Source organism: Varanus komodoensis, unplaced genomic scaffold, assembly GCF_004798865.1.
Source record: "Varanus komodoensis strain SLA01 unplaced genomic scaffold, ASM479886v1 scaffold55, whole genome shotgun sequence".
Classification (NCBI taxonomy): domain Eukaryota; kingdom Metazoa; phylum Chordata; class Lepidosauria; order Squamata; family Varanidae; genus Varanus; species Varanus komodoensis.
The window spans coordinates 374,224-399,992 of record NW_025336157.1 but is presented as its reverse complement, the minus strand read 5'-3'; the positions used below and the strand labels follow the sequence as shown (position 1 = coordinate 399,992).

General features: G+C 55.1%; 2 protein-coding genes and 1 long non-coding RNA gene across 4 annotated transcripts in view; all 3 read left to right on the top strand.

The window, feature by feature from the left end:
- LOC123032709 overlaps nucleotides 1-9,321 on the top strand; it is a 29,518-nt gene extending 20,197 nt beyond the window's left edge. The window contains exon 3 of the long non-coding RNA XR_006416524.1: nucleotides 9,193-9,321. This is a non-coding gene — a long non-coding RNA (uncharacterized LOC123032709). The remainder of the gene's footprint in view (nucleotides 1-9,192) is intronic.
- PRRC1 (proline rich coiled-coil 1) lies at nucleotides 428-8,243 on the top strand. The gene is made up of 8 exons (XM_044448814.1): nucleotides 428-1,359; nucleotides 2,361-2,768; nucleotides 3,202-3,365; nucleotides 3,754-3,856; nucleotides 4,409-4,572; nucleotides 4,836-4,939; nucleotides 5,145-5,247; nucleotides 5,749-8,243. Exons 1-8 carry the CDS (start codon nucleotides 1,263-1,265, stop codon nucleotides 5,956-5,958), a joined length of 1,353 nt encoding a protein of 450 aa, XP_044304749.1. The 5' UTR covers nucleotides 428-1,262; the 3' UTR covers nucleotides 5,959-8,243.
- Nucleotides 9,322-12,325: 3,004 nt separating the features above from the next.
- On the top strand, nucleotides 12,326-25,331 carry SCYL1 (SCY1 like pseudokinase 1). Of its 2 annotated transcripts, none has more exons than XM_044448812.1 (18): nucleotides 12,326-12,473; nucleotides 13,436-13,576; nucleotides 14,788-14,910; nucleotides 15,699-15,919; nucleotides 16,897-16,987; nucleotides 17,599-17,754; nucleotides 18,318-18,476; nucleotides 18,866-18,973; nucleotides 19,699-19,812; nucleotides 19,980-20,135; nucleotides 21,215-21,403; nucleotides 22,187-22,262; nucleotides 22,522-22,710; nucleotides 23,154-23,281; nucleotides 23,625-23,717; nucleotides 24,050-24,305; nucleotides 24,685-24,753; nucleotides 24,834-25,331. In XM_044448812.1, exons 1-18 carry the CDS (start codon nucleotides 12,357-12,359, stop codon nucleotides 24,956-24,958), a joined length of 2,511 nt encoding a protein of 836 aa, XP_044304747.1. In that variant the 5' UTR covers nucleotides 12,326-12,356; the 3' UTR covers nucleotides 24,959-25,331. The 2 variants fall into 2 exon arrangements, with proteins under 2 accessions (XP_044304747.1, XP_044304746.1); XM_044448811.1 differs by having other exon boundaries at nucleotides 12,327-12,473; nucleotides 24,050-24,322; nucleotides 24,687-24,753.
- The last annotated feature ends 438 nt before the right edge of the window (nucleotides 25,332-25,769 follow it).

Here is a 25,769-nt window from a genome sequence, read left to right as displayed (position 1 = left end):
GAGGTGAGGCGAGGCGAGGCGGGACCCGGGCCGGGCCGGGGCGCCTTCGCGGGGCCTGCCCGTTCGCGAACTCACTCGCGGCGGCCGCGCCGACACGACACGACACGACACGACACGACACGACACGACACGACAGGCGCGGCGGGGAGGCCCCACGGCCGCCTTAACGGCTTTTCTGCGGGGGGGGGAATCGACGCCGGAGACGTGGCATGCAGGCCCGCGCCTGCGCAGGAAGCGGCGCCCCGCGAGGCGTCCTGGGAGGTGTAGTTCTCTCCTCTTACCTGCCTTTCCCACCTGGTGGGAAGGGCGTTGAGGGGTCTGCGGGGGAGGCCTTTCGCGGACGAGGGGGTGGCTTGGGGTCCGTGATAGGGGGCAGGGTGGTGCAGCGGTGGGGGTGTCCCCCCCCCGCTCCATGGACCCCTGTCCTCTCTGCTGTCATGACCTGCAGGTGGGCTTCAAGTGGCGGTCATCCAGGGGCTCATCCCTGCAAGTCCCATCTTCCCGCGCCATTGGCTCTGCTGGCTGGTGCTCATGGGACTTCGAGTCCCAAACTTGAAGGGCCGCAGCTTGTCCAACCCCTGCCCGGTTGGCTGTTGCAGGGATGCTGCAGCAGGAAGGACCGACCTTCCCCAGTCTCATGGGGGCGGGAGGTCTCCAGATGTATTGGATTGCAAGTCCCATAATCCCACAACCAGGGATTCTGATAGACTCAACAGGCCTTTGGCAGGAAAGAAGTTCTCTACTTGTGCTTTACTTCTTCAAACAGGAAAAGAAGAATCTGCCTTCTCGCCCTTTCAGCAGCCGCTCAAGAGATGTGGCAGAGGGTGGATTGTGCACGTCGCTGCACAGTAAATTTAATGTCAGGTTGTAAAAGCAGTCATGTGGGCACATGGTCCTCTGATGCTGTGATCAACTCAGGCTCTTAGGACGGGATAGAGCGGCTGTTTGTGACAGACGCAGTTGTCAGATGCACCGATGCCACGGAAAAGCAGAAGGAAGTGGTGACCCACAGAGCCAGTGTGCAAAGGCATGTGCGGCCCCCGCGTTCACAGTCACTTTGGGACCTGATTTGCACCCCCTTTGCTGGTGCATTCCTGCACCTTGGAAAACCCAGTCTGTGCAATTCTGCGACAGAGGCTTGGATTCTACTTCATGTACATCCTGTTAGCTTTTAGACCAATTCTGCCTTTAGCTGCCCAGTCAAAGTTGGTGCATTTCCCCCTCCTCTTTTCTTTTTGCAAAGCTCTGTCGCGGAAAAAAACATGATGGAAGAGAGCGGGATAGAGACAACTCCCCCCGGAACCCCCCCACCAAGCACAGCGGGGGCTGCTCCTCCCCCCAGCCCTCCTGTCTCACTAGGTATGTGTGCTTTAGACGTGATGGTCTTGCTTTCGTTGGGCGCTGAAGCTTGCCGCCTTGTCCGAGAGAAGTGATGAAATGTGGGTGCTTGGAGCAGAGCTTCATCGCGTGCTTTGATGGGGGAAAAGCCATGCTTTTGCTCCCCAGCCAGGGAAAGGCGAGTCAGTCCGACTCCTCAGAATTCGTTCTCCCAAAAGCCCCCTGCAAGAGTTCAGGGCAGAGCTCAGAGTCCGCTCTGGACTCACCGCATTTCAGGATTTAAAGATAAGCGAGAGCGCTCTGGAACCCAGCTGGAATGTCTGCCGCTCCCTCGTTGCGAATCCGTTGTATTCGGATGACAGATGGACTGCGATACTCCCGACGGGTGGAAGGAAGATTCCAAACATGTCGTGAGCGGAGCCGGCTGGAGCCGGGGGTCAGACTAGATGGCTCGGGAGACCCCTTCTGACTCGCTCTGTTTCTAAACACCCCACTCCGGCAGTCCGGAAACAGTGCCTGCGTCCGTACAAGCAACAGGCCAGAATCCTGAGGCAGGCGCCTTCCTCCAGCGCTGCCACGCGGCTCCTCCCCGCGGCAGGAGTGGCTGAACCAGGCCAGAAGACTCCTGGGGGAAGGGGGCTTTGTGTCCATCCCAACCCGATGCCCGGCTTGCCATTAACGAAGGAGTCGGCGGGTATGGCCTTCCGGCATCGGGAGGACCACGCATTCCCCACCCTTGTGCTGTGGATTGTGGATGCAAGCCTTACTCGGGAGTTCAGGAGGCCTCGTGAGGGCACGGCACAAGTAGGGGGTCCTCCTGACCCCAGATGTGTTGCCTGGCCATGAGCAGGCCTACAAGCCTCCGCGTGACTCAGAGCCCAGATTGTGGGGGGATTTTGCATGCTGGGGGGATTTCCAGGGCCTTTCCGTTTACCTGGGTCTGTCTCGTGTTGACGATATGCAGACGGCTAATACACCTCTAGTAACGGCACCCTCCTTTCCTGTTCCCTTCTTGGCCTCAGCTTTACCCAGACCTCCCTCTGCTCCAAAACTCCCCCCGCCCTCCCCTTTCCCCTCTCAAACGTTCTCCTCGCCTTTGCCTCCCGCAGTCTCCTCTCTGCCCCCCGTGACCCCCCCAGCAGCTTTGCCCTTTGTCCCCTCCGCTCCCATTTCTACAGGTGCGCCCCATGGAACGCCTGCCTCGCCTGCTGTCCCGCCTCCAACGGCATCGGCTTTTAGCAGCCCCGTTCCGCAGTTCTCAGCCCCGCCACCACTAAGCTCGACTCCTGGCCCCATTCGTTCTGCACCTCCCACCGGGCCCCCGATCTCCGGGTTCTCTGCTGCTTCCACCTACGACATCACCAAGGGTCACGCCGGGCGAGCCCCACAGACGCCCCTGATGCCGTCCTTTTCAGCACCTGCAGTCCCAGGTAACGTGTCCCAAATACATCTGCAACAGCCATTTACCTGTCTTGGACATTTTATTCCCTGGGAAACCAGTGCTAATTCTTGAACAAGAAATGCTGCCCAAGTCTTGGCTGCTTAGGGTGGGAGCACCAACACGCTGAGGCAGAGATAGGGTCCGCACCGCTTGGCTGAGGAATGCTGGGAGCTATAGAAGCCTTGTGTGTGTGTGTGTGCGCGCGCGCGCGCGCGCGCACTTCGGGCCCAGTCCTTACCGTTCTGGGGTCTACTCTGTCCTCCGTGTATGCACCCTTGCGCAGCGCATTGAACTGCGTGTGGAAAGCACTGCCTGGACAGGTCAGCACACGAGGGGACTGCCCGAACGAATGCCGTGTTGGCTGTAACCGAGGTTCCAGATTGTGTCGCCCCGTCACGTAGCCGTCGCCTGTTTTCTTCCAGGTGTCTTGACCGCCCCGGCACTGCAGCAGGCCTCCGTGCCATCGCCGTTGGGAGCTGGCCTTGGAAGCGTCTCTTCGATCACCTTCCCGGAGGAACACGAAGCCCCTGGGGCTGTTGGCGTCTCGAGCGACACGGCCGCCGGAGGACTCTGGGGCTTTATCAAGGCACGAGGTTGATTTCTGGCGGTGATGCCAGAGGAACCGCCCCCACCCAGCTGGAAGGGGGCGGCCCGTTGGAACAGCGGAGGTGTTTGCGTTGCTCTTTTCGCCCTCCTGCGTCCCACCGGCTGCCCGGCCTTCTGCGTCACTCAGTGGCGGGTCCTTGCGCAGGATGCTGAGCCGGAGGTGCTGGGAATCCCAGCTTATTGTTCCTGTGCAGCACCCAGAACGGTGGCGGGAGCTGCTAGACCAACCAGGAAAGTGTCGGGGGGAGGAGAAGGGAGCACAGCTGCCCAGTCGAAGGACGGCAGGATCCCCTGCGGCAGGACAGGGGCCGTAGTTTCAGGAGCGGGAGAAGCAAAGCGAGCCTGGCACTGTGCGTCTTGTCCTGCAGGGTGTGGCTGGGAATCCCGTGGTGAAGTCGGTGCTCGATAAAACCAAGCACTCGGTCGAGACGATGATCACAACACTGGATCCTGGCATGGCGCCGTATATCAGTGAGTGGTGCTTGTCAGTGTGGACCCGTCTCCCACAGCCTGATCCCGTGCGTCTGCGTGGCACTGCAGCTCGCATCACGCACCCCGGACTGGCTGCAGAGTTGGGCAGCATTTTGGAGTGGGAAAGTGTGTATTGTAAGCCTTTCAAGGGGGCCTTTGGTCATGGGGTGGTTACATTCCTGGTGCCAGCGCTGGAATTTCAGCTGCTGCCATAGCAGGAAAGACAAAATGGCCTTTTTGGTCCAGTAAAGATGGCCAGTAGCACCATTTTTGAATCACGTGGTATATTAAAATCACCCTGTTGCAGTCACTGGGACAGTCATTTCATGTTCCTGCTGCGTGTGAAACTACAGGCCAGTTATCAGGATGTGAATGACCCTTCTGTCTCCCAGGCTTGTGTATTCCCTCCCCTTCTTTCCTCTTCCTGCACAGCTGGGAAGAGAAGTTCGGAGGTTTCCCCTTTCGAGTAACTACAGCTTGCTGAATCGTCCACTCACGGAACCGCGGTTAATCTTAGTCAATTCCTGAAACGTGCATGACATTGCTTTATAGAGTCAGGAGGAGAGCTGGACATCATTGTCACCTCCACAAAGGATGTCAAGGTGGCCGCAGTCAGAGAAGCTTTCCAGGAAGTTTTCGGAATGGCCACCGTAACCGGAGAAGCGGGCCAAGCCAACATCGCCCCACAGCCCGTTGGCTACGCAGCCGGCTTGAAAGTGAGTGGGAAAATCAAAGGATTGGAGCATGTTAGAAACATAGAAACAGAGTGAGCCAGAAGGGGCTTCCTGGGCCATCTAGTCTGACCCCCGGCTCTGTCCGCATGTTGCAGTGCCCAAAAGGTGGAGGTGGAGAGTTCAAATCGTGGGTGTTGTCCCAGGCCCCTTTGGTTAATCTTGAGCAGCAAGAGCTGCCGTGGTCTGTTCTCTCTCCTCTGCATTGTGTCTGATGCTTTCCTCCTGCTCATCTCATCGTCCTGCAGGGAGCCCAGGAAAGGATCGACGGCTTGCGCAGGACAGGCCTGATCCACGAGAAACAGCCTGCTGTCTCTGTTGAAAATTTCATTGCAGAATTGCTTCCCGACAAGTGAGTCGCTTCAGTGTATTGCTCAAAATAAAGGCCTGTTCTGTACTGCACAAATGCAGTTCCTGAAGTGCCGATATTCTGTACTGGAGGTTAAAAAAAGAGGTTTCTGCCTGTTGGAGTCTCAGTGTTGTCAGGCCAGCTCGTTAATACCTGGGCATTAGCATTGGGTCGATTTAATTTGATAAATGATTCTCTGTCATCCCAGGTGGTTTGACATTGGCTGCCTTATCGTGGAGGATCCAATCCATGGCATTCACCTTGAAGCATTTACACAAGCAACTCCAGTGCCTCTGGAATACGTACATCAGGTGAGCTTTTCTCCAAGAAGTCCGATCCTCTACGGACTAGAAGCCAAAAACCTTCGAGGGCCACCCACTGAGTTCTACAACACCTTAGAGCATGCCTGCCTTCGAGGTTCTGGGCTCGCTGTGCCTGCTGCCTGCCTCGTCCCGCGTGTGTGCAGGGAGGCGGCAGCTTGCTAACGCGGAGATTGCATTGGACTTGCTCGGAGAAAATGATCTCCAAGCGAGCACGCCTCCCCTCCGCACGCCCGCGCGCCCCGCATCTAGCATTGGGGGGAAATGTTTGCCCATTTATTTCTGGAAACGAGTTTGTTGCCCTTAGACAACTGGCTTTGCAGTATAGGATTGTGTTTAGGGGAACATTCCAGTGGTGGGTGGGAGTGAAGGTAAAAGGGCCAAAATACCCACCATTTTTATCTTGAACGTCTTGCCCACAGCCCAAGATAACTCAGTTTCAAATGAGGTTGAAGAGGCCGGTGCATTTACTTTCCTGAAATTATTCTGCAGGCTCAGAGTTTGACCCCTCCAGATTACAACCTAAGATGGTCGGGCTTGCTGGTGACGGTGGGAGAAGTGATAGAGAAGAATTTGCTGCATGTCAACAGGACGGACTGGCACGTCGCATTTACCGGCATGTCCCGCCGACAAATGATCTACAGCACTGCCAAAGCCCTTGCGGGAATGTACAAGCAGCGTTTGCCACCGAGGACCGTTTGATGGGCGACTCACCTCTTAGCACCGCAGAAGACTCACTCCATAGCCCGGGGCTGAAAAGAAGCGGTCGCATCTTCAGTAATTTCACCTCTCCTGGTGCGGTTTGGCTTTGCGTTTTGTTTGTTTTGTTTTAAAGGCGAAGGTATCGAGGTGTCCTTCGGAGAATGGAAATGAACAATTCTTAATTAGTTCACCTGATCAAACAATTGGGAAAACTCTAAAAACGAATGAGCAAGCGTATTTCTTGCACAGTTAAAAAACGGTTAAAGGGATGGGATGTGGTCTTCCTTTCAAACACTAAAGAGACGTTTGAGACAGTCAAGATTTCTTAAACGGGCATATTGCGATGTAATTGTTGCTGCAGAAATTCCTTCTTCGCTGCAGCGAACAATGGACTTTTGGGAGTCCAGGCGAACGGACATTCCTCCCTGTTGCCCGTTCACAGGAAAGGGCGGCAACACGTGCGCTTGGCTCAGGTGCATGCAAATGCAGCTAAAACAGTTGTAGGGGGATCTTATTTTATAGCCAGAATGTGCCCCAGAAAGCAGCTAGCAAATAAATGCCTATCTCTGCAGTCGAAGGACACACCACCGTAACCATTCTTAGGTTACTTTGCATGTGTCATAAGATAAAGGGCATTACCGAATAGTTGAAAATGCAGGTCTAAAGGACAGATATTTAAAATGTTAGTCTGTATGTTAGTATAAAACAGCGTATTAGCTGCTTCGTTTGAGCATTATATAGGCCCAGTCCCTCTAAAATTAATGGGAAATGAGTTATATTTAGATTATGGCACTATATGATAGTTTATGCAAGCATCTCTACAGTATGGTTCAACAAAGGGCAATCCTATGCATGTTTGGATTGAAAAAAGAGCCCAAGGCCTGGCAGTGAAATGCTAGGAGGCCCTGGACTCCTTTCTCAGGCTCAATATCCATCCCGCATCAGCTGGAGTTTGGTAGCTTGGAAGATCATTTTTGGTCAATCATTTTCTGTCTACCAGCAGTGGCTCTCATTGCCCCAAGAAAATGGCTGGGAAATTCGTAAGGTAAATTCTATTTCCCAAAGCAGCCTTCTGCAGTCTGGGGCCCTCTAGTTCCATCAGCCACAGCCTGTTGCTGGCTGGAGAAGGCTGTTCCAGAGCGTAAAAGATCCCTGCCTTTCCATGTGCTGCTTTTCCTCCCTTTAAACTTCTGCCCCGTCTTCTGCTCAGTCAGTCTTTATTCATATTTATAAGTGACTATGGAAGAATATTTTGATAACCTTTAAGAAGAGAAATTAGCTTTCTGCCTTAAATAGAAGCTTCTCAATTTCTACTACTTGGTCTATCTTTTGTAGATGCTTTCAAAAGACACTTTTGTATAGACTATCTCAGTAGCCAGTTTCTTATATTTCTAACCAGGGTAAAAAACTGTTGTTTTTCCAAGTAATCTGTTTTGCTGTCCTTGGTTTACCTTGTCAAGTCAGAATAGATATTACTCTTGTAGAACAGTCACCTCCCCCCCCCACCCAACCTTTAGAGTCCTTGTTTAATACCTGTTTTATCACTGGTCCTTTTCAATATATTTGTTTTGGTTAGCCATAGATTAAGACTGCGATTCTGCAGCAGCTCAGCCAGCATATCAAGCTGTAGGATTTGCAAGTGTTTCCTCACAGAAGAAAGCGGATTCCTCCATGGTAGAACAGGGCAGGAAAGGGTGGATCTGGGAAGCCCTGAATCTTCTAGATCCAAAGTCCTTTTGTTCCCAACAGCTCCTGAGAAAAGATGAGGTATGTCTTCTATTAGTGAAAAATTACAAAGGCCTGAAAACCAGAAAATTTGCCTCTTTGTTATCTTGCTGGGCTTAGCAATTGTCAGTTCTTCCACCCAACTGCCCTACTATTATTGTATGAAGGAATGTTAGAATTCTTGTTTTATTTTGTGGCATTTATGCAGGAAAACCCAAGCCAGAGAAGATACAGAACAAATTTCTTTATTCACAGTCACCCTGCAAAATCCTATGTTTTATATTACTTGTCTTTTTCTTGGAAAATCATAAACGGGGGGGGGTGCATAGAATGGCTGATGTCCAGTCAAGCCTGTGAGATGCCAGAGATTGAACTACAATCCCATCATCCCCCACTTGGCCATGAGTACAACTGGTGGTCCAAATTGCAAGGACCGAAAGTGTCCATCCTTCTGAAGGCTATTCTCTTACAGCTTAATCGTTATTGTCACTCTGGAACAATCTGGTGGCATGGAGGTATGTGACAATCTCTGTGTGGGTCCAATAAAGCAATGCCATTCACGTCTGGTGTCTCCATTTTTGGCACTACAAAAAGGCAGTTTGGAAATTGATTCCTGGATGGGTCTAAATATAAATGCATAGTGTTTCTCCCAGACGAAGATTGTCCTGTGTTTCTTTGGAGGAAGCTAAGAGGTTACATAAATACTTTTCTCTTTCCTGCCTATCACATTACGATCTCCCTTCATGCTTTTTTAAATGCTTTTTGGAGGGGTAGCCAACCTAGATTTTAAAAAAAACATCCTGGGGCATTTAAAGATCTATCATTTTAGACTTTACAAAGAGTAAGCCAAAAGCATTTGTCACATGTTTCTCAGAGTGATCTGCTGCTAGGCCCTGGGTAGCGCGCATGCACTGGAACCTCCAGTGAATGGCCCGGAAAGTGCGATTCACCGTCAGGGTGGAAAACAACCCAGATCTCTCCAGTGCCATTAGTGTCCTGAGCAAGCCAAAGGTCCACGCTTCCATCACACGGGAAAACCTGCAGTTCAGACATCAAAGACAGCTCAGATTTGGTCACTGACCTTCCTCACCAACCCAGCCAGAGCTTGAGCAGCTTAGGCAGAAAGGGAGAGTAAAAGGAGAGGAGAGGAGAGACACCGTTGCATTGGCGGAGAGCAAGCACACCGCAGGGACTTGAACCCCATCCTGGAACCAGGAGTGCCGGCCACCGGTGTCTTTTGCTTTTTTTCTGGCAATGCAACAGGGAGAAAAGCAAAACCTGAGAAAACACGAGCGTGTTCTCTCAGGAAAAGAAAAACCCAACGGTGTGAGATGAGTTCGAACTCTGCTGCACAGAGCTTCAGCTTCTGACCACTCCGAGTGCGACCTGAAAGATTCTTAGCACAAGGTCGCAGACACCCTCCCCAGCGCCACCTGCCCCGGACACGTCGGCTGAAGCCGCACTCCCGGCCTGCCTCCCGTGATGCGCTCGACCCTCAGCAATAGACAGAGAGCAGAGCGACTGCCCGGGGCGCCTCTCTCGGCTTCGCCTATGCATCCCCTTGCTGGGCCTGCTGGGCTGGATGAGCCACTCCTTTGGGCATTTGCAAGCGCGTCCAAGCCGCAGTTCTGCCCCCTTGAGTATTGCCGACCCATGAGGACACGAAGGCAGCATGAAGCTGGGCTTTTAATGGGGCAGCCGAGGCTCTGTAAGCACTTCCGGCCTCTGGCCGCGTGGCCTGGATGTAAAATATTTGCTTTTCGGCGCCAGGCCAAGACCTTTTTATTTAAACAGCATTTTAATTGTTGATTTTATTTATTGATTTTAACAACTTTGGCCAGGATGTCTCCAATTGGCTTTTATTGCATTAATGATATTTATTTATTTATAAGCTGTCCTGAGGCTTAGGCGAATGGGGCAGCATATAAGTCCACTAAATAAATAAAGGATGGATGGGATTCAAGTAATGCCATTTTAGCAGCAGTTGTCGGCATGAAGCCGGGTCAGCCATTTTAATCCTCGGAGGCAGAACGGGGAGATATTTACGTCTCCCACTAAACTTCCCAGGTTTGTACTTGGCGTGGAGAGAGAGAAAAAAGGATGATTCACCTGTGCTTTTGTCCACTGACGTGTGCATTCGTGTGGCTGGACGCTCCTACTGATCTGTGGAAAGCAATCTAAAGGCAATGGAGCCCCCCCAGCCCCCCGCAAAGCCATACAAGAGGTAGAGACGGGGTATAAACACAGCTATTCTTACTGACATGACTTCTGGGGTGGATGGTGAAGCGTTGGCTTTGTTTGGGTGTCGTGTGCTCTTGAAATGAACTGTTGAAAGACCAGAGAGAGGAGAGACCCACACAAAAGCATTGATTGCACGGCACAAAGTTGGTCGCTAATTGATGGAATGTGGTGTCTACTTGCCAGTTTATTTCTCCAAGGTTTGCTTTCTGAGTCAGATTTGAGTTGCATCTGGAAGAGACTAAAGGCTTCAGTGCCCCCCTCCCGCTGCCAGAGAGAAACAACCAGGAGGACCAGTTACCTAGAGCGGCACAGGCAAGACTCGCACATGTGTCCCAGTCACACGGGCCATTTACCCGGGAGGATTTCACCAGACGACTCAAGAGCGCCTCTCAACCCACAGGCATGTCTCACTCAGCGGTATTTCTCCATCAACAAGCACTACTCCACACACGAGAAAAGCCGATTCATAAACTCTATGCAAGCAGATCAACACATTGCATCGCATTACTTGCCAGCTGAACAGATCTGCTGCAGACACGGTTATCTCTGGGAGGTCTGTAAAAAAAGAAGAGCTGGAAAAAGGTGAGCCCCCCTCCAGCCCCACGTGTCAAAAGCACCCGTTGCGCTGGCGTGTCTGGGTAACTCACTGCAGAGGAAACTCCTAGTTAGGTGTATCCTAATTTTGTTGTGAGAAACTATTTCATATTTCAAATGAGTAAAATAATCCATTTTCATCAATTCTGCATGCATCTCTTTTCCCTCAACACCCTTTTGATACACAATTGACTCTCCAAGCACTTTTAAAGTACAAATACTTAATTATCAAGTGCTTTCTTCAATTTTCTCTCAATAGCCTTTCAGCAGAAAGATACTGTCCCTCCTAGCTATTTAAATATTTTGAATTGTTACCCCAACTCATTCTCATTCCTGAAATATCTATGTTTATCTTGGTCCATGTATTACTTGCTTATTCTTTTAAACCGTTTTTAAAAGGTTATTAGAATAGTATTCCACTCCTTAATTTTTAGTTTAACTCCTGCTGATAATTTTTTTGGACTTTTTAAAGACCCATCATCTCTCTCTCCATTTTTTTTTCTGAGTTTGCCTATTTTCTTTCTATGCCCTTGCTTTTCAGATCCTTTTAAAGGACCAATCCCTCATTAGCCATGTATTTTTAAGTTTCTAAAGTCGGACTAGCACTTGAATCTCCTCAGTTGTCTGTTAACTATACGAAGTCTAATGCCCCCGCTCAACGCTATTTCACGCAACTAGAAGCACGTCGCAACCGCCACCCGCAGAGCTGACGGGCGACCCGTTGGAGACCCATATTTATAACCTGGGGTTACCTCACTCCTTGGAATGTGCCCAATCCTTCCGCCAAGGGGGTGATATCATAATACCGAAACATAGTTCCGTCAGCCTTTGCACCAAAGGTGGAAATATATCCGCTCGGGGAGCAATGTTCTACTACGCAAAGTCCGGCAGGAAAAAAAGCTCCCAGCATGCCCCAACCAACTGCGCATGTTCAGAAAGGAAAAAGGCCTACAACTCCCAGCATACCCTGCAGAGCGCTGCTTAAATGAAACCAAAGCAAGCAAAAGGCTTTTGAAATAATAAAATATAAAATAAAATAAAATAAAATAAAATAAAATAAAATAAAATAAAGACTGTTGAACTGGGACTCGAGAGATCTGGGTTCTGCTTCCGTCTTTGGGCCAGTCACTCAGTCCAGCCTACCTCGCAGGGTTGTTGTGAGGATACAATGGAGAGAAGGACCTTGTACGGTGCCAAGGGTCGCTTGCAGGAAGGTGGAATATATATAGCTGCAGGATAACTGCAGTAATAGAAGTGTTACATCGACACACAAAGTGTAAGATAGACGCAGTTCCTTCCATTTTGCAGAAAGCAAAATAGATTAAGGTAATCATACCTAGAAGCCTGATGAAATCGATCTCTGGTTCCGATCTCTGGTTCCGGGAGTGACAAGAGATGCACGTTCCCAAGCCGTGCTTTGCTTTTGTGAACTTGCGTGCATATTGCTTCTCTTTCTCGCTCTCCGTGCAAAAACCGAAAAAGCAGCTGCGGGGATGATGCTGAGACGAGGAGGGCTCGTCCTCTGTTCTCCCCCGCCGCCGCGCCGTACACACGCACGCACGCTCCCGAGTCACGCTCCGCACGTGTGAATGCCACCCCCGCGCGCCGCGGGCACTCTGCACACGCTCGCGGGCGCCCTCTCGCCAACTACTTCCGGGGCTGGGAAGCGGATCCGGGGCTGAGCCCGGCGACCGTGCGACGCTTCCTTTCTCCTCCCTCGCCCGCTCGCGGGGCAGGCGACGTTTGCAGAGCCGCCCGCCGGGCCGGGCCGGGCCGGGCCGGGCGCGGGGCCGGGGTCGCCCCTGCCCTGCCCTGCCTGCCCTCCCTCCGGCAGCAGGATGTGGTTCTTCTCCCGGGACCCGATCCGCGACTTCCCCTTCGAGGCGGTCTCCCCGCCGGAGCCGCCGCTGCCCCTGCCGGGGGGCGTCTGGCAGCTGCACCGCGGCAGGAGGAAGGTCCGTGCCCGGCGCCCGCGGGCCGCGCTGCGCTGCGCCTGGTGCGGGGGGGCCGCCACGGGCGCCCCCAGATCCGCCCCCGGGAGCGAGGCGATCGCCGGATCCCGGGGGTGCCGGGCCGCCCGGGAGGGGGAGGGGGCTGGACGGGGCGCCGGCGCTGCCCGGCGGGGCAAATGCGGGCGGGGGCGTGTTGGCGGAGCGGGGGGCCGCGTCCCTGCCGCACGGGCCGAGGTCCAAGCGGGCGTCGCAGCCACGGCGCCTTCCGGCTGAGAGGGGCCGGGGGCCCCGACTCGCGGGGGGCATAACGCCCGCGGCAGCAGAGCGACAGCCTTCGCTCGGGGAAGCGGCTTTTGTTTGCACTGCCACCGTGGCGCCTGCTCGCAAGGAGCCCGAGCTGGCGCAGCTTCCTGAATGCCTGGGAAAAGGAAAAGGAAAAGGCGCCCCCCCGCCCGAGCACTTGGGGAGGGGGCTGAGTCCTGTCGGGAACCCAAGTCAGCTTCCATTCCCTCTCCTCCTCCTCTCGGTTTTATCCGCACGACGCCCCAGCGAGGCTGGGACTGGCCCCGAAGGCACCCGGTGGGTCTTACGGCTGAGTGGGGACGACAGCACGGCTCTCCCCGGCCCCAGTCCAGCGCTCTCCACGCAAGACCAGCCGCACTGGTTCAAAAGGGCCGGGGCAGAGACCCGGCGCCGCTCCTGTGCCCGTTGGACAACCGCTCTGGCGGAGCTGCGGCTGCTTTTGTGTCGCCGCTCTGCCCGCGTTGCAGGAATATTGCAGCGGTCCGGTCATCGCCGCCGTTGCGAACCTCCTGGCTTTCCAAATCCAGGAAGATGGAATTGCTGCAGAGCGCGGCACGCAGCTTTCTCTCTGGAAACTTGCCCCGGACTTGCCCCCTGGCCACGAGCGAAGCAGGGGCAGCTTTCTCCTCCCCACCCATCACTGCCCCCCCTTTTTCTTGCAGGCCACGGGGGACCAAGTGTCCCTCTTTGTGCATGACGTGAAGCCCAATTCCGAGGACCAGACCCAGCTTGCAAAGGCGGCCTTCAAGCACCTCAGAACGCTGCGGCACCCCAATATTTTGTCCTACATTGACGGACTGGAGGTAGCCTGGGGGGGTGTTACTTTGGGGTCCTGCAGGTCCGGGCGTGGCATGGGGGCAGCAAGTGCTGGTATTAGGTACCAAAAGGTCCAGGGCGCTTTGTGCGTGTTCATGGGCATAGGTTCTAAAGGTTGCAAAGGATTCAGTCTCTTGAAGAAAGATGCTCGCCCTCGTTTGCAAAGAGGGATGGGCTGCAGGTGGAAAGATTGGGGGGCACCGAAGAGAAAGCCCATGTGGACCAAAGCTGGTCAAGCCAAGGCAATCGGATGATTGGGGCCTAATTCTAGCCAGTGGCGCTTCAGAGATGCTGAGCTCTAAATATTTAGGGCTTCCGCCCATGGAACTGCCCCCAGAGGTTGCTTCCACCCCACCTTTCCAGAGCTGATCAAGCGTCACACATCTTGGTGAACGACAGCCAGGCAGGACTGATGCAAAAAAATTTGGTGCTAGCTGGAGCTGAGAGGTGTGGGGTTTTGATGTTGCGACCCGAGGAAGTTGAAAGCAGAATCTTTAACTGATGTTTCGTTCTGGATGTTGACCCATCTTTCCAGCTAAAGAGCATACCGTTTCCATGCTTTGCTAAAACAGCAGTCCCTGCCAGTTCTTCCTTTCAAAATGTTATAGGTGTTCTCACCCTCCTTGGCGTCCCTTTTTTGGCCGCTGAAGGGGGCCAGGTTGGACTTTCCTTGCTTCGGGGTTCTTCCCGGGAAGCCATCACAGAGTTCCCTGGCCGATGGAGGAGGCCGGAATTTGCAGTCCCAAGAACTGTTCTTAAATTGCCGGCACCCTTGGATTCTTGGTGGGTTTGCAGCCCCTCTTGCAAAGTGTCCCAGGCTTGGCTGGCTGTGCCAGATGCCTCCCTGCGCCTGCATCCAGGTGATGTAGGCTTTCTGCCCAGGTGTACCTGCCGTGCATACAGCACCTTGCAGAATGAGGGAAATACCTGAGACCCCCAAGGAGCCAAACTGAACTCCAGAAGCTGCACTGTTGTGCAAAAGAGAGATTATTGCGTGCCTTCTCCGCAACCTGGCGTGCTCCCCTGTCACCTTGATCAGGTGAAAAGGGAAGACGGTGCTGGTGGGGAACCGATTCTGCGTCAAACTGTTGCTCAGGCCTCTTTAGACAGGACCTGCCTAAAAAAACAGGCTGCATCTTGCCTTCGTGGCGCAAACATCCTGCAATCCAGTCATGTGTTTTCTGGCTTGCTTTGGCAGACAGAAAAATGTTTGTATGTGGTGACGGAGCCCGTGATGCCGCTTTCGGCTTACCTGGAATCGCGGGCCGCTGGGAGAGGCTTGAATGAACTGGAGATTTCGTGGGGTCTACATCAGATTGTGGTAAGACGGGGCAGTGGCCATGTGCTTAAGACGATAATTTTCAAACAGTCCTGGTCTTAAACATCCTCCGACTCTTTTGGCTTGGACCGTTCCAGGGTGTTGGTGGGTTAACAAAACAACACCCGTAAGTTGTGGAAAATAACATGTTTTTCCTTTCCTGTTTGTACGTGACACCCTGGGCTTTCGAAACCCTAATTTATGAAGCCAGGAACAAGGGTCTGAATGGCTGCATAGAACTATTGTCAGTCTGTTTTGAGACGAAACTTTTATCATGCCGTACGCCCCTTTCCGAGTTTTACCAGTAATTCAGATATTTCTGTCTTCCTCTCATGTTTCCCCATGCTCCTTCCATCATTTTTCTAACCACAGAAAATCCGTTAAAGAGACTTGCTGCAGAATCGTTTCCTATTGGCAGCGTCAGGCGTCCTTCTGTCCCAAATCGCCTCCAGTTCAAGTGTCGCACGTCTGCGTTTCTCTCATGTCCTTTCCCAAAGCAGCTTGCGATGTAAATCTTGACAACCAAGAGAGGGAAAACTCAGAAATCTCTTTAGCCATTTTTATGTGCTTTTGGATGCTGCTGCTTATTATTTTAATGCATGAATTATTTTAAAGTGTTTTTGAATAAGTCATTGCAAGCTGCTCTGGGAATGTATTTGAAGGTTGGGGTATAAAGCCTAACTGTAAAGGTGGGTTGATGGAAGTGGAGAGACTGCTTCGAGAGGGACTGGGAGTTCCACCGTGCTCTAACCACTAGGCTCTGCTTCCTTCCTGGGCTCTGCCTTTCCTAGAAAGCTCTCAGCTTCCTGGTGAACGACTGTCACCTCATCCACAACAACATGTGCGCATCTGCCGTCTTTGTGGATCGGGCCGGGGAGTGGAAGCTGGGTGGCTTGGAATACATGCATTCGGCTCAGGGAGACATCGCCGTGCCCCGGAAGGGCGTCCCGGAACTGGAGAAATACGACGCCCCGGAAATTACAGACAGCAGCAAAAGCACTGGAGAGAAATGGTGACCGACCTTCCGTCCTTCCTTCCTTCCTTCCTTCCTTCCTTCCTTCCTTCCTTCCTCCCACAGTTCCATGTTTTTCTTTTCCTTTTTAATAATCATGGGGCCCTTCAGGTCTGGTTTGCAGATGGTACCTGTTTGGGTCAGCAACTTAATCCCTTGATCTATTGTCGAGCGGCTGGGGAAGCCCCCGCATCGTCCTGGGGCTGCAGACACTGCCTGAATCTCCTCCACTGGCTTAGCCCCCTGTATCCAAATATATTTGGGGTGTTTTTGCCCTCTTCAGACTTATTTTTACACGAATATCCCTTTTTCCTCTTGCAAAGAAGCCAAGGCCTAGTCTTCCTGCTCTCCATTTTCTCCTCCCAGCAGCCCTGTGAATTAGTTCTTGCCCACAGTCTGCCAGTGAGCTTCAAAGCCAAATGAGGACTAGAACCTTGATCTCCTGAGTTTCAGTCCAGCACTGGAGTAAGGGCGAATGTTTTGTGCCATTAGAGGAATGGGTTCTATGTTTTGTCCTAATAAACCTCTTAAACTTTAAGGTACCATGAGACGTTCCTGAGATGCTGTAAAAGGTTACAGTTCCACACCTGCTAATTTGGACATAAGCCCCATGGGTCTTACTTCTGGGTAAATCTGGGTGGGATTGCACATAAGATCTGAATTTGAGTGGCTTGGGAAAGATGCTTCCGTCTGGACGTGGGACATGCTTCAAAGCAAGCAAAATCTGATTTTATGTTCTCAAATCATAAAAAGTCACGGCATTAGTATCAACACTGGCTTGACTAGAAATATATGGAAGCTCATACAGAGGAATTCTTTCCTGATCAGTCCCTTCCACGCTGATTTCCTGCAGATGTGATTTTGCTTCAGTGCCGGTGCTGAATGTGTGCTTGGCAGTGTGTGTGTGTGTGTGTGTGTGTGTGACAGATGTGTAAAAGGCTTTCAGCTGGAACACACCCCTCCCTCTGTTGTGACAGGTCAGCAGACATGTGGCGTCTCGGCTGCCTCATTTGGGAGGTCTTCAACGGCCCCCTACCCCGTTCGTCCTCCCTGCGGTCGCTTGGCAAGGTGAGCCTGAAGGAACATAGAAACCTAGAAACAGAGCGAGTCGGAAGGGGTCTCCCGGGCCATCTAGTCTGACCCCCGGCTCCAGCCGGCTCCGCTCACGACATGCCCGCCACGTGCATGTCCCAGTCGCCGATTCAAGCTTGCGGTGGGAATCCCCATCTTCCCAGGTGCTGTGCCTGCATCCACACGTCACAGTAAACCGGGGTTAGGGCTGGGCAGTTGAACCTGCGTCGAGCATGGCTCTTCCACGCTCTCCACGTCCCCATCCCCTGACCAGCAGATCGAACACGCAAAACCGCACTATCGCACTGATCGCAAGCTGAAGGGGAGTCAGCCAAGTGACGTGGCTGCACCAAGGGCGGGTGCTATCTCAGCGGCGTCGGGAAGGGCCGCTTGCGGGTCCTGGAAGGAACAGTCCCCCTTCACGCAGCGCCTGGGAGCGTGTTCTTCCTGCCTCGCAAAGAGGGTGCCCCGTGCCGGGAGGAGGCCTTGGCTCCGTGCTTGGAGGCCTGCCTGCACGGGGAATCTGCTGGGCCGCGACTCCCAACGGGGGCTGGGAACATTTGCCTCTGAGGGTGCCGAGCCTTCCCGCCTCCTTCCGTCCCCTCCAGATCCCCAAGGCCTTGGTGCCCCATTACTGTGAGTTGGTTGGAGCCAACCCCAAGCTGCGCCCCAGCCCCGCCAAATTCCTGCAAAACTGCCGTGGGCCGGGAAGCTTCATGGACAACAGCTTCGTGGAGACCAACCTCTTCTTAGAGGAAATCCAGGTCAGTCTGTTCTTTGCAAAGGTAGAAAGCTCCGAGTTTGCTGTTGTAGGATTTCTGCGTCTCCACCCTGCCGGATAATTTTTAAAAAACGAGCCAGAAGTGATGGAGGAGTGGGTGGTATATTTCGGTCCCCCATTCTGGCTAAATTTTAGGGACTAGCAGCAGCAGCAGCTGCATGGCAGAGCCCCCGTTTGGCTTGCAGAAAGTAAATATATTTTTGAAACTTCGCACTGCTTTGTTGCTTAGTGCTACAGAGTTTACCCTGTTTTTTCATCTTACCTTCTCCTTTCCTGTGATGTGTTACATTTCTATACTTTCCAGTAGCTGAAGCACTAAAAAGTTTTAAAATACATGATAAACTGCACAGGATTCTTAGGACCTTCCAGTTCCAGAGGTTTCAGGCATCTGAATCAGCTTGCTCTGCCAGTTTGTTCTGCTTACATATATACCCGTCTTTCCATCCATCGCAAGTCTGAATCACCGCATGCGCCTGATTTTTCTATGCCACGTGGCCCATGTGAGCCACAGAGAGACACGGGGTGTGACCGGATTCTTTCCCCCAGATTAAGGAGCCAGCCGAACGGCAGAAGTTCTTCCAGGAACTGAGCACCAACCTGGACGCCTTCCCGGAGGACTTCTGTCGTCACAAAGTCCTCCCACAGTTGCTGACCGCGTTTGAGTTTGGAAGCGCCGGCGCCGTCATCCTTATCCCGCTCTTCAAGGTGAGCAGCCCTGGAAATATGTGGGGTGGGGGACCACAGAGTCCTTGGCACGAGGTGGGGGGTGCACTTCACTTAACGTGCCGCAGGCTTTCCCAGTGGCTGACGGGGAAGCCACAGAAGCGCCGTGGCCATTTTTCCAGTGGCGTCATTGAGTGCAAAGAATTTCTGGGGCATCGGAAACATCCTGACGGGCCACATGTTCCCTGAGGTGACCCTTTTGTACTTTTCTTTCACTGATCCTCCAATTAAAGCTGGAATTTCTGTGGCGGCATGAGCAGCTGTTTCTCTTTGGAAGAGCGGTTTGGGCATCTGAGTGCTGGCAGCTGGTTTCGGAGAATAAACCGCTTCTTTTCTCTTTACTCACCCCGTTCTCTTTTGTCACTTTTCAGGTGGGGAAATTCTTGAATACCCAAGAATACCAGCAGAAGATAATTCCTGTGATTGTGAAAATGTTTTCCTCCCCCGACCGGGCCATGAGAATTCGGTTGCTGCAGCAGGTGTGTGGCTCCGTGTGCCATGCGTTGGAGGAGCGGATTTGAGAAAAGCGTCTGTCTGTCGGTATAACCTGGACAAACTAGGTTTAGAAACATATAGGCTGGCTCAGGCTTAGACTTGACTATTTCTGTCTAATAGGCAACGGTCCGTGGGTGATTCGCAATAGTTAAAACCCTAAAACACAACATAAGGTGTGCTTTAAAAAACTGAAGCTAATGGTAGGAGATGGAACTGAAAAGGAATTCAAGGGGCTGGTTTTAACCTAGAAAGCCCTACCTGGCTTGGGAGCGCGATACCTGAAGGGACGCTGCTCCGTCCCCCTGGATGCGACGATCAAGATCGGGGGTCTGCCTCTGATTACCACCCCCCAAGCTGCTCGGTTAATGGTAACAAGAAAGGGGCCTTCTGAGTGGTGGCTGCACAGCTGTGAAGCGAGCTCCCCACCGAGGCCGCCTGGCACCAGCCTTGCTTCGGCACCAGGTCAAGGGTTTGCTCTGCCGTAGGGCATTTAACCAGCTGGGGCTTTGTGTGTGTTTAATCCACGTTCTTGCTTACTGGAAGTCATAGCTACGTGGGGACCCCACCCCAGGTCTCCCAGGTGCCCAGTGACACGCTCTAGACCCCCAAAGGTTGGTGGGGCCTAGAACCGGACCGCCCCACCCGAGCCGCGTGGCCGCCCTCTGCCTCTGGCGAGGGCCCTTTGGTGACGTGGCCGTCTTTTCGCCAGATGGAGCACTTCATCCAGTACCTGAATGAGCCCACCGTCAACAGCCAGATCTTTCCCCACGTGGTGCACGGCTTCCTGGACACCAACCCGGCCATCCGCGAGCAGACGGTGAAGGTGGGCGCTGGGGGCAGGAGGCTTTTGGGCACCCCGTCCCGGGGCCCGGGACAGCCCCTGGGCGGAGGGGGGGGGGAGCCCGCTACAAGCAGCCGAGTCGGCCCTGCCCGGGAGGACCGTGCGGCCCGGCGCTGCCCCGCTGAGCTGCGCCCTTCTCCCCCCTGCAGTCCATGCTGCTCCTGGCCCCCAAGCTGAACGAGAGCAACCTCAACGTGGAGCTGATGAAGCACTTCGCCCGCCTGCAGGCCCGGGACGACCAGGGGCCCATCCGCTGCAACACCACTGTGTGCCTGGGCAAGATCGGGCCCTACCTCAGCGCCAGCGTGAGTGGGAAGGGCCTGGGGCGTCTGGGGGCAGCCAGCCGTGGGCAGGGGGAAAGGGCGGCACGGAAGCGGGACCGCCCGCCCGGCCCACCTGCTGCAAGCACAGCCGATCTCCAGGGCCCCGGCAAAGCACCGAGCGATCTGGGCGCTGGCCCAGAGGAGCAGAAAAGTGCAACTCACAACTGCGACTTTGTACATGTGCCGAAGTCTGTGTGTGTCTTTGGAGGACGCTGCCTCGCGAGGGTGGCCCTCCTCGTGGAAAGGGACGTGCGGAGACGGGAGAGCAGGGGGTCTGATTCGCGAAGTCTAAGCTCAGAGACTGGGGGAGAGCAGGACGATTCCTTGGGTGGGTCCGTTAAAACTATAAAACACGACATAAGCAACGCTCGAAAAACTGAAACTATGGTGTGAAATGGAACTGAAAAGGAATTCAAGGGGCTGGTTTTACCTAGAAAGCCCTACCTGGCTTGGGAGCGCGATACCTGATGGGACGCTGCTCCGTCTCCCTGGACACGACGATCAAGATCGGGGTCTGAGTGCCACCCCCAAGGAAGGCTTGGTTAAGGGTAACAGGAAAAGGGCCTTTTTAGTGGTGCCCCCCCCCCCAGTTGTGCAATGAGCTCCTCGGGGCGGGGGGTTGTATTTCAGCTGGACCAGAGATTCAGGCCTCCAGCCCCACTGGGCCCCCCGCTAGCCTTGTGTCTGCCAGGCAGAGAAGGGCCCCCTCCTGTCCCCTCTGTGCGATTTTTTTACCCCCACGTAGCGGGGACTCTGCCGGGGCCCTTCCACATGCAAAGCAGCCACAGAAAGTAAAAGAGAAATGCAAATAAAAACTTGTTTCAAGCCAGTCCCAGAAGGGAAACCTCAAAGCGGCCAAGGGCAGATGGCAAAGACTCGGTAGGTAAGGGAAGCGGAGCATCTGTGGGGGAAACGACATCCCGGGGCCAGGCAGCGGGTGGAACGGAGCATCCGGAAGGCCTGGACGGCTGGAATGCTGGATTGCTGGAAGGCCCGTGTGCTCTGCACAGAACCGAGCGCAGCTGAGCTTCCTCCGTAGCCGCTGCTCCTTTTCTTCACAGACAAGGCAAAGCGTCCTTATATCAGCCTTCAGCCGTGCCACAAAAGACCCCTTTGCGCCATCGCGGGCCGCTGGAGTCCTGGGTTTCGCAGCCACGCACAACTTCTACTCCATGAAAGACTGCGCCTTCAAAATCCTGCCGGTGCTGAGCACCTTGATGGTGGATCCAGAGAAGACAGTCCGGGACCAGGTGAGCGAGCGATCTGTGGAGCAGAGCCCCTGTTATACCTCACCTGCGAGTCGGGATCGGAGACGGTTTCATCTGGGCTGCAGTCTTGAGCTGAAACGACTTAATTTGCACTGAAGGGACCGAACATTCAGATGAGTTACGCTTTAGGTGCAAATTCTAGGTTAGCTTAGACAATGCACAGCACAGAGCGTCTTCTCTGAATGCTGCAAGGGGGTTTTCAGCTTAGGAAACGTGCTTCAAAATACACATATTAGGGGAAATTGTGCACAAAATACACGAATGCATACAATTCTCGGCACGTTCCAGGTGGGAACTGGGACTTGCTGGTGGGGCATGCTGGGAATTGTAGGCCATTTTTCTGCCTAAGCTTGTCTAGGATTGCACCTTGGCTAGAGTGTTAGACTAAGAGGCTGACCGCATGGCCAACAGTCATCGTGGAAGCTGAAGTCCACACGGTCTAGAAATCCGCTTTCTGCCCTCCTGTACTCTGAGCATCCAGAAAATGTTCCAGGAAGAGCTGAGTATTTTTGTAATGAACGTTCCCAACACAAATGTCTATGACCTGTTCAGCTTTGCAACAAAGACTCTGGTGCATGGATTTGCATTTTGCCTCCTCCTGCCCAATCCCCTTTCCTTTTGTGCTATGCCTCTTTTAGATTGTAAATCTTAAGAAATATCTTCATAAAGTTGCCTTGGGATGTTTCTTGGCTAAAGAACGGGATAAAAATCCTCTCAAAACGACGCCTCTCTTGCTATTTTTCTCTCCAAAAAATTTCTTCTCAGGCCTTCAAGGCAATCCGCAGCTTCATGACCAAGCTAGAAACTGTTTCTGAAGATCCAACTCAACTCTCTGAGCTGGGTAAGAATCCCTTGGGCATGGGGAAGGGCAGGGGTGAGAGGATCTGGCCCCGACATCCAAGTCGACCTGGCTGAGAGGGGTTTTGATGAACCTCGGCTCACTTTGCAATCCATGCCCACTTTGGGTTTGGCCTCTGCCCAGTTCTGCCCCTAAATTCGCTGGAGTGCAGTCCTGACAGACCTGGACTAACAGCGAGCTGTCTGGAGGAAGGGTCCCGGGATCAGGCCGAACTGAGCTCGATGCTCTGCCCTCTCTTCAGAGAAAGACGTCCAGGCCGCTTCCGCAAGCCCAGGGGCCGGTGCGGCTGCCAGCTGGGCGGGCTGGGCCGTGACGGGGGTTTCGTCTCTCACGTCCAAGCTGATCCGGACAAACGCTGGGCCGACACAGCCGGCAGCCCCTGCAGCCGAGCAGGTCCCAGCCGGCACGACCACGGAGCCCCCCAAGTCGGGTAAGTGGCCGCCAGAAATCCGCGCCCCGCCAATTCCCCGCTGGGACGGAGCAGGAAAGAGGGCCGTGGCAGTGGGGCAGGCGGCAGGCCCTGCGTGGGCCACGTCATCCAGCTGAAGGCGGTGCGCCCATTTCTCTTTCGTGAGCAAACGGATCATGGCACTGACGCCGCACAGGTGGTGCTCTCCGAGCTGGATTTGTCGGGAAGCGGCGTTCCCAAGCAGCTCCAGCCACCTGAAGCTCCAGCGTCTGGCACCCACAGCGCCACGAAGCCTTTAAGCAAAAGCAGCTGCCCTCCTCAGGGGCGGCCTGTTTACGCTGTGCGCATGCCACTCGGGGCCTCCACCGAAAAGGCCCCGTTGCGGTGGCCTCCCAGTCCAAAGCGCTTTTACGGACCAGCCCACAAGCCGCGACTCTTCAGCGTCTTCTCTTCTTCTTCTTCAGAGAGTGTTGTGCCTGCAGCTCCGGCAGCGGCCGCCCACCTGTCCGGCAGCTGGGACCTGGAGGAGGACGTGGTGGAGGAGGAGAGCTTCGCGGAGAGATGGGACGATGAAGACTGGGGCAGCCTGGAGGTAAAAGGCCTCGGGGCACCCGCTTTGGCCCACGGCACGTGGCCGCTCGAGAGAAGGTCTGGGGCATGGCCACAAAATGGCTGCCACGGGGATGCGGCTGGTCACCGTAAGCTGCCCCAAAGACGAGGCCTGGTCTGTAAAGCACGCCACTGGTTTGATACCACGGGCTGCAGCAGCGGGGGAAATGGGTTTGTGGGAAGCAAGCTCTCGTTCTGTCCGCGGCAGCCCCATGGGGGGGGAGGTCCAAGGGGCTGCAGGTGGGCGCACAAGAGAAAGAGAAAGGGGGGGCGTGTGGGCTGAGCGCCCTTGCTCGGTGGGCAGTGTCCCCTTTCTCCTTCCCAAGGCCGAGCAGCCCAGGACGCAGGCCGGCCCGGAGGACTGGAACAGCCCGGGGTGGTCGGAGCCAGCCGCCGCGAAGAAAGCCGGGGGCAGAGCGGTGAGTCTGTCCGGGGTCCCTGAAGCGGGGCGGCTCTCTTGCGCTCCTCCTCCCAAGAGCCGCGGCCCAGTCGCACGGCGAGCAGCGCACCGACGGGGCGGGGGACTTTGGGGGACCGGACCCCTCCACGCGGCTGTGCCCGCCACTGACATGCCGCTCTCTCCACGCCCCACGCTCCGCCATCATGTGGACTAGGACCCTAGTGCAGTGGCGAGCGGAGCGTTTTACGCCTCCCTGAAGCCCGAGACAAACCCAGGACGGTGAGAAAGGCGCCACCCAGGGTTCGGGCCAGGCGCTTCAGAGCGGCTTCCCCTTTTCTGCCGCCGCCACAGGCTGCCGCCGGAGCGAAGCGGGAGCCGGCCCGGAGCGCCTCTGCCTGGGAGCCGGAGCCCTGGAGCCTCCGGAAGGGGGCCGGCTCTGCCCTGGAGGAGGGCTGGGGCAGCAGCTGCGAAGGGGACGACCCCTCCGGCCCCGTCCACAAGCCCGTGGCGGCCCCCCAAGACGGAACCAAGCTGGCCAGTGAGTACAACTGGGAGAGCAGCGTCTCCACGGAGAAGCCGGACCCGTTTGCCTGCCTGGTGGAGAGGCCCGCCGCGGAGAGGCAGGTACGAGGACCTCCCGGGCCTTTCCCTGGGTGCACCCAGGCGGATCTCATAACTTAACTGGGGAAAAGCCAGAACGACTCGGGTTGGAATCTGCCACGGGCAGGTGGGTCCGAGAGGATTCCCCCCCTGAAGCCGGGGCGAGCCAGAAGCGGTGCGTGCTGGCAGCCCTGAGCCAGGTGGGCCCCACGCCCTCTGCCTGCTTCCGTCTGAATGGACGGAGAACCATGAGGACTGGAGTCCTGCCTTCTTTTTGAAAGCGAGGCTGCAGCGCCCCTGCTTTGCACGCAAAGGGGCCGAGATGCATGGCCCCTGTGGCTCGGACCGCATGGCCGCCTTACCTGCCCGCTTCCTCCCCCCGTCTTAGAGAAACACGGAGCTGCTGGGCGACTGGGGCCTTGAAGAGAACTGGGAACCCCTGGACTCGGACCAAGGTGAGTGGCTTTGCCCCGCGCTTCCCGGGACGGAAGCGGAGGCCCAGCCATGACGCCGGGTCTCCTCCTCACCCCTGCAGGTCCCAGCAAGGCGGAGCTGGCCCGGAAGAAGCGCGAGGAGAGGCGGCAGGAGATGGAAGCCCGGCGAGCCGAGAGGAAGGCCGCCAAGGGCCCCCTGAAACTTGGGGCCCGGAAGCTGGACTGACCCCCTTCTTCCTCCTTGGGGCACGTGCATGGCCAGGGATACGGTGGGAGGAAGGCAGCAGTGCTCCTGTTGGAGGCTGAGGGAGGCAGCACCGACTGGCCTCTCTGGGGTGCCCCCGGGCTCCCCACATCTCGCCGTGCCCGGCCAGACCTTGCCAAAACCCTCTCTGGCCCGCTCGGCGGTTCCTGCCTCCCGTGACGGGCAAGACGCGGACTCGGCCGCCCGCACAGGAGCTCGGGGAAGCAAAAGCCTTGCGCTCTCCTCGTAGAATAGGGTTTCTGTCCAGCTGTTCGTCTCCGGCGTGGCGCGTGTATTTTTTGCCTGTTTGATGAGCTCATGCAGAAAGAGACGAATAAACGAACTCTTTAACGAAGCGGGAGGCCCAAACCCTGTGCCAGCGAGCATCTTGGCCTGCCGATGGAAGCACACCCCGGCCCTCTGCGGCTGGGAAGGTGGGGCGCCGTGTCCGCCGGGCCCCTCTGCTCAGAGGGCCTTTCCGCTTCCTCAGGGAGGCTCCCCCAAACTCCTGGCTCAGCAGCCGTCCAGCCTGGCACCTCTCGAGCTCTGCCTTCCGGCCTGGCACTCGCCCAAAGAAGAGACGATCTGTGGATTCGGCAATTCTTTAATGCATGTTTTTTCCTGAGCGAGAGGACCAGGCCGGGACCCGCGGGAGCCCCTGGGCCAGGCCCGTTCCGAGCTGCTTCCCCCGGCCCGTCTGGGGAAGCTGGGCCCCAAAGCACGAGTCCCACTCCCTGCTGGCGAAGTTGGACCCTCCTCCTCCTCACTGCAGCACACGGCTGGACTGAGCGTG

Bases quoted from the DNA above. Each gene is read 5' to 3' on its own strand.
- PRRC1 (XM_044448814.1), top strand. From the start codon at position 1,263: ATGATGGAAGAGAGCGGGATAGAGACAACTCCCCCCGGAACCCCCCCA. The intron at 4,573-4,835 runs GTGAGTGGGAAA...ATCGTCCTGCAG, and splicing joins GCTACGCAGCCGGCTTGAAA to GGAGCCCAGGAAAGGATCGA. The intron at 4,940-5,144 runs GTGAGTCGCTTC...CTGTCATCCCAG, and splicing joins GCAGAATTGCTTCCCGACAA to GTGGTTTGACATTGGCTGCC.
- SCYL1 (XM_044448811.1), top strand. From the start codon at position 12,357: ATGTGGTTCTTCTCCCGGGACCCGATCCGCGACTTCCCCTTCGAGGCG. The intron at 13,577-14,787 runs GTAGCCTGGGGG...TTGCTTTGGCAG, and splicing joins CCTACATTGACGGACTGGAG to ACAGAAAAATGTTTGTATGT. The intron at 23,282-23,624 runs GTAAAAGGCCTC...CTCCTTCCCAAG, and splicing joins AAGACTGGGGCAGCCTGGAG to GCCGAGCAGCCCAGGACGCA.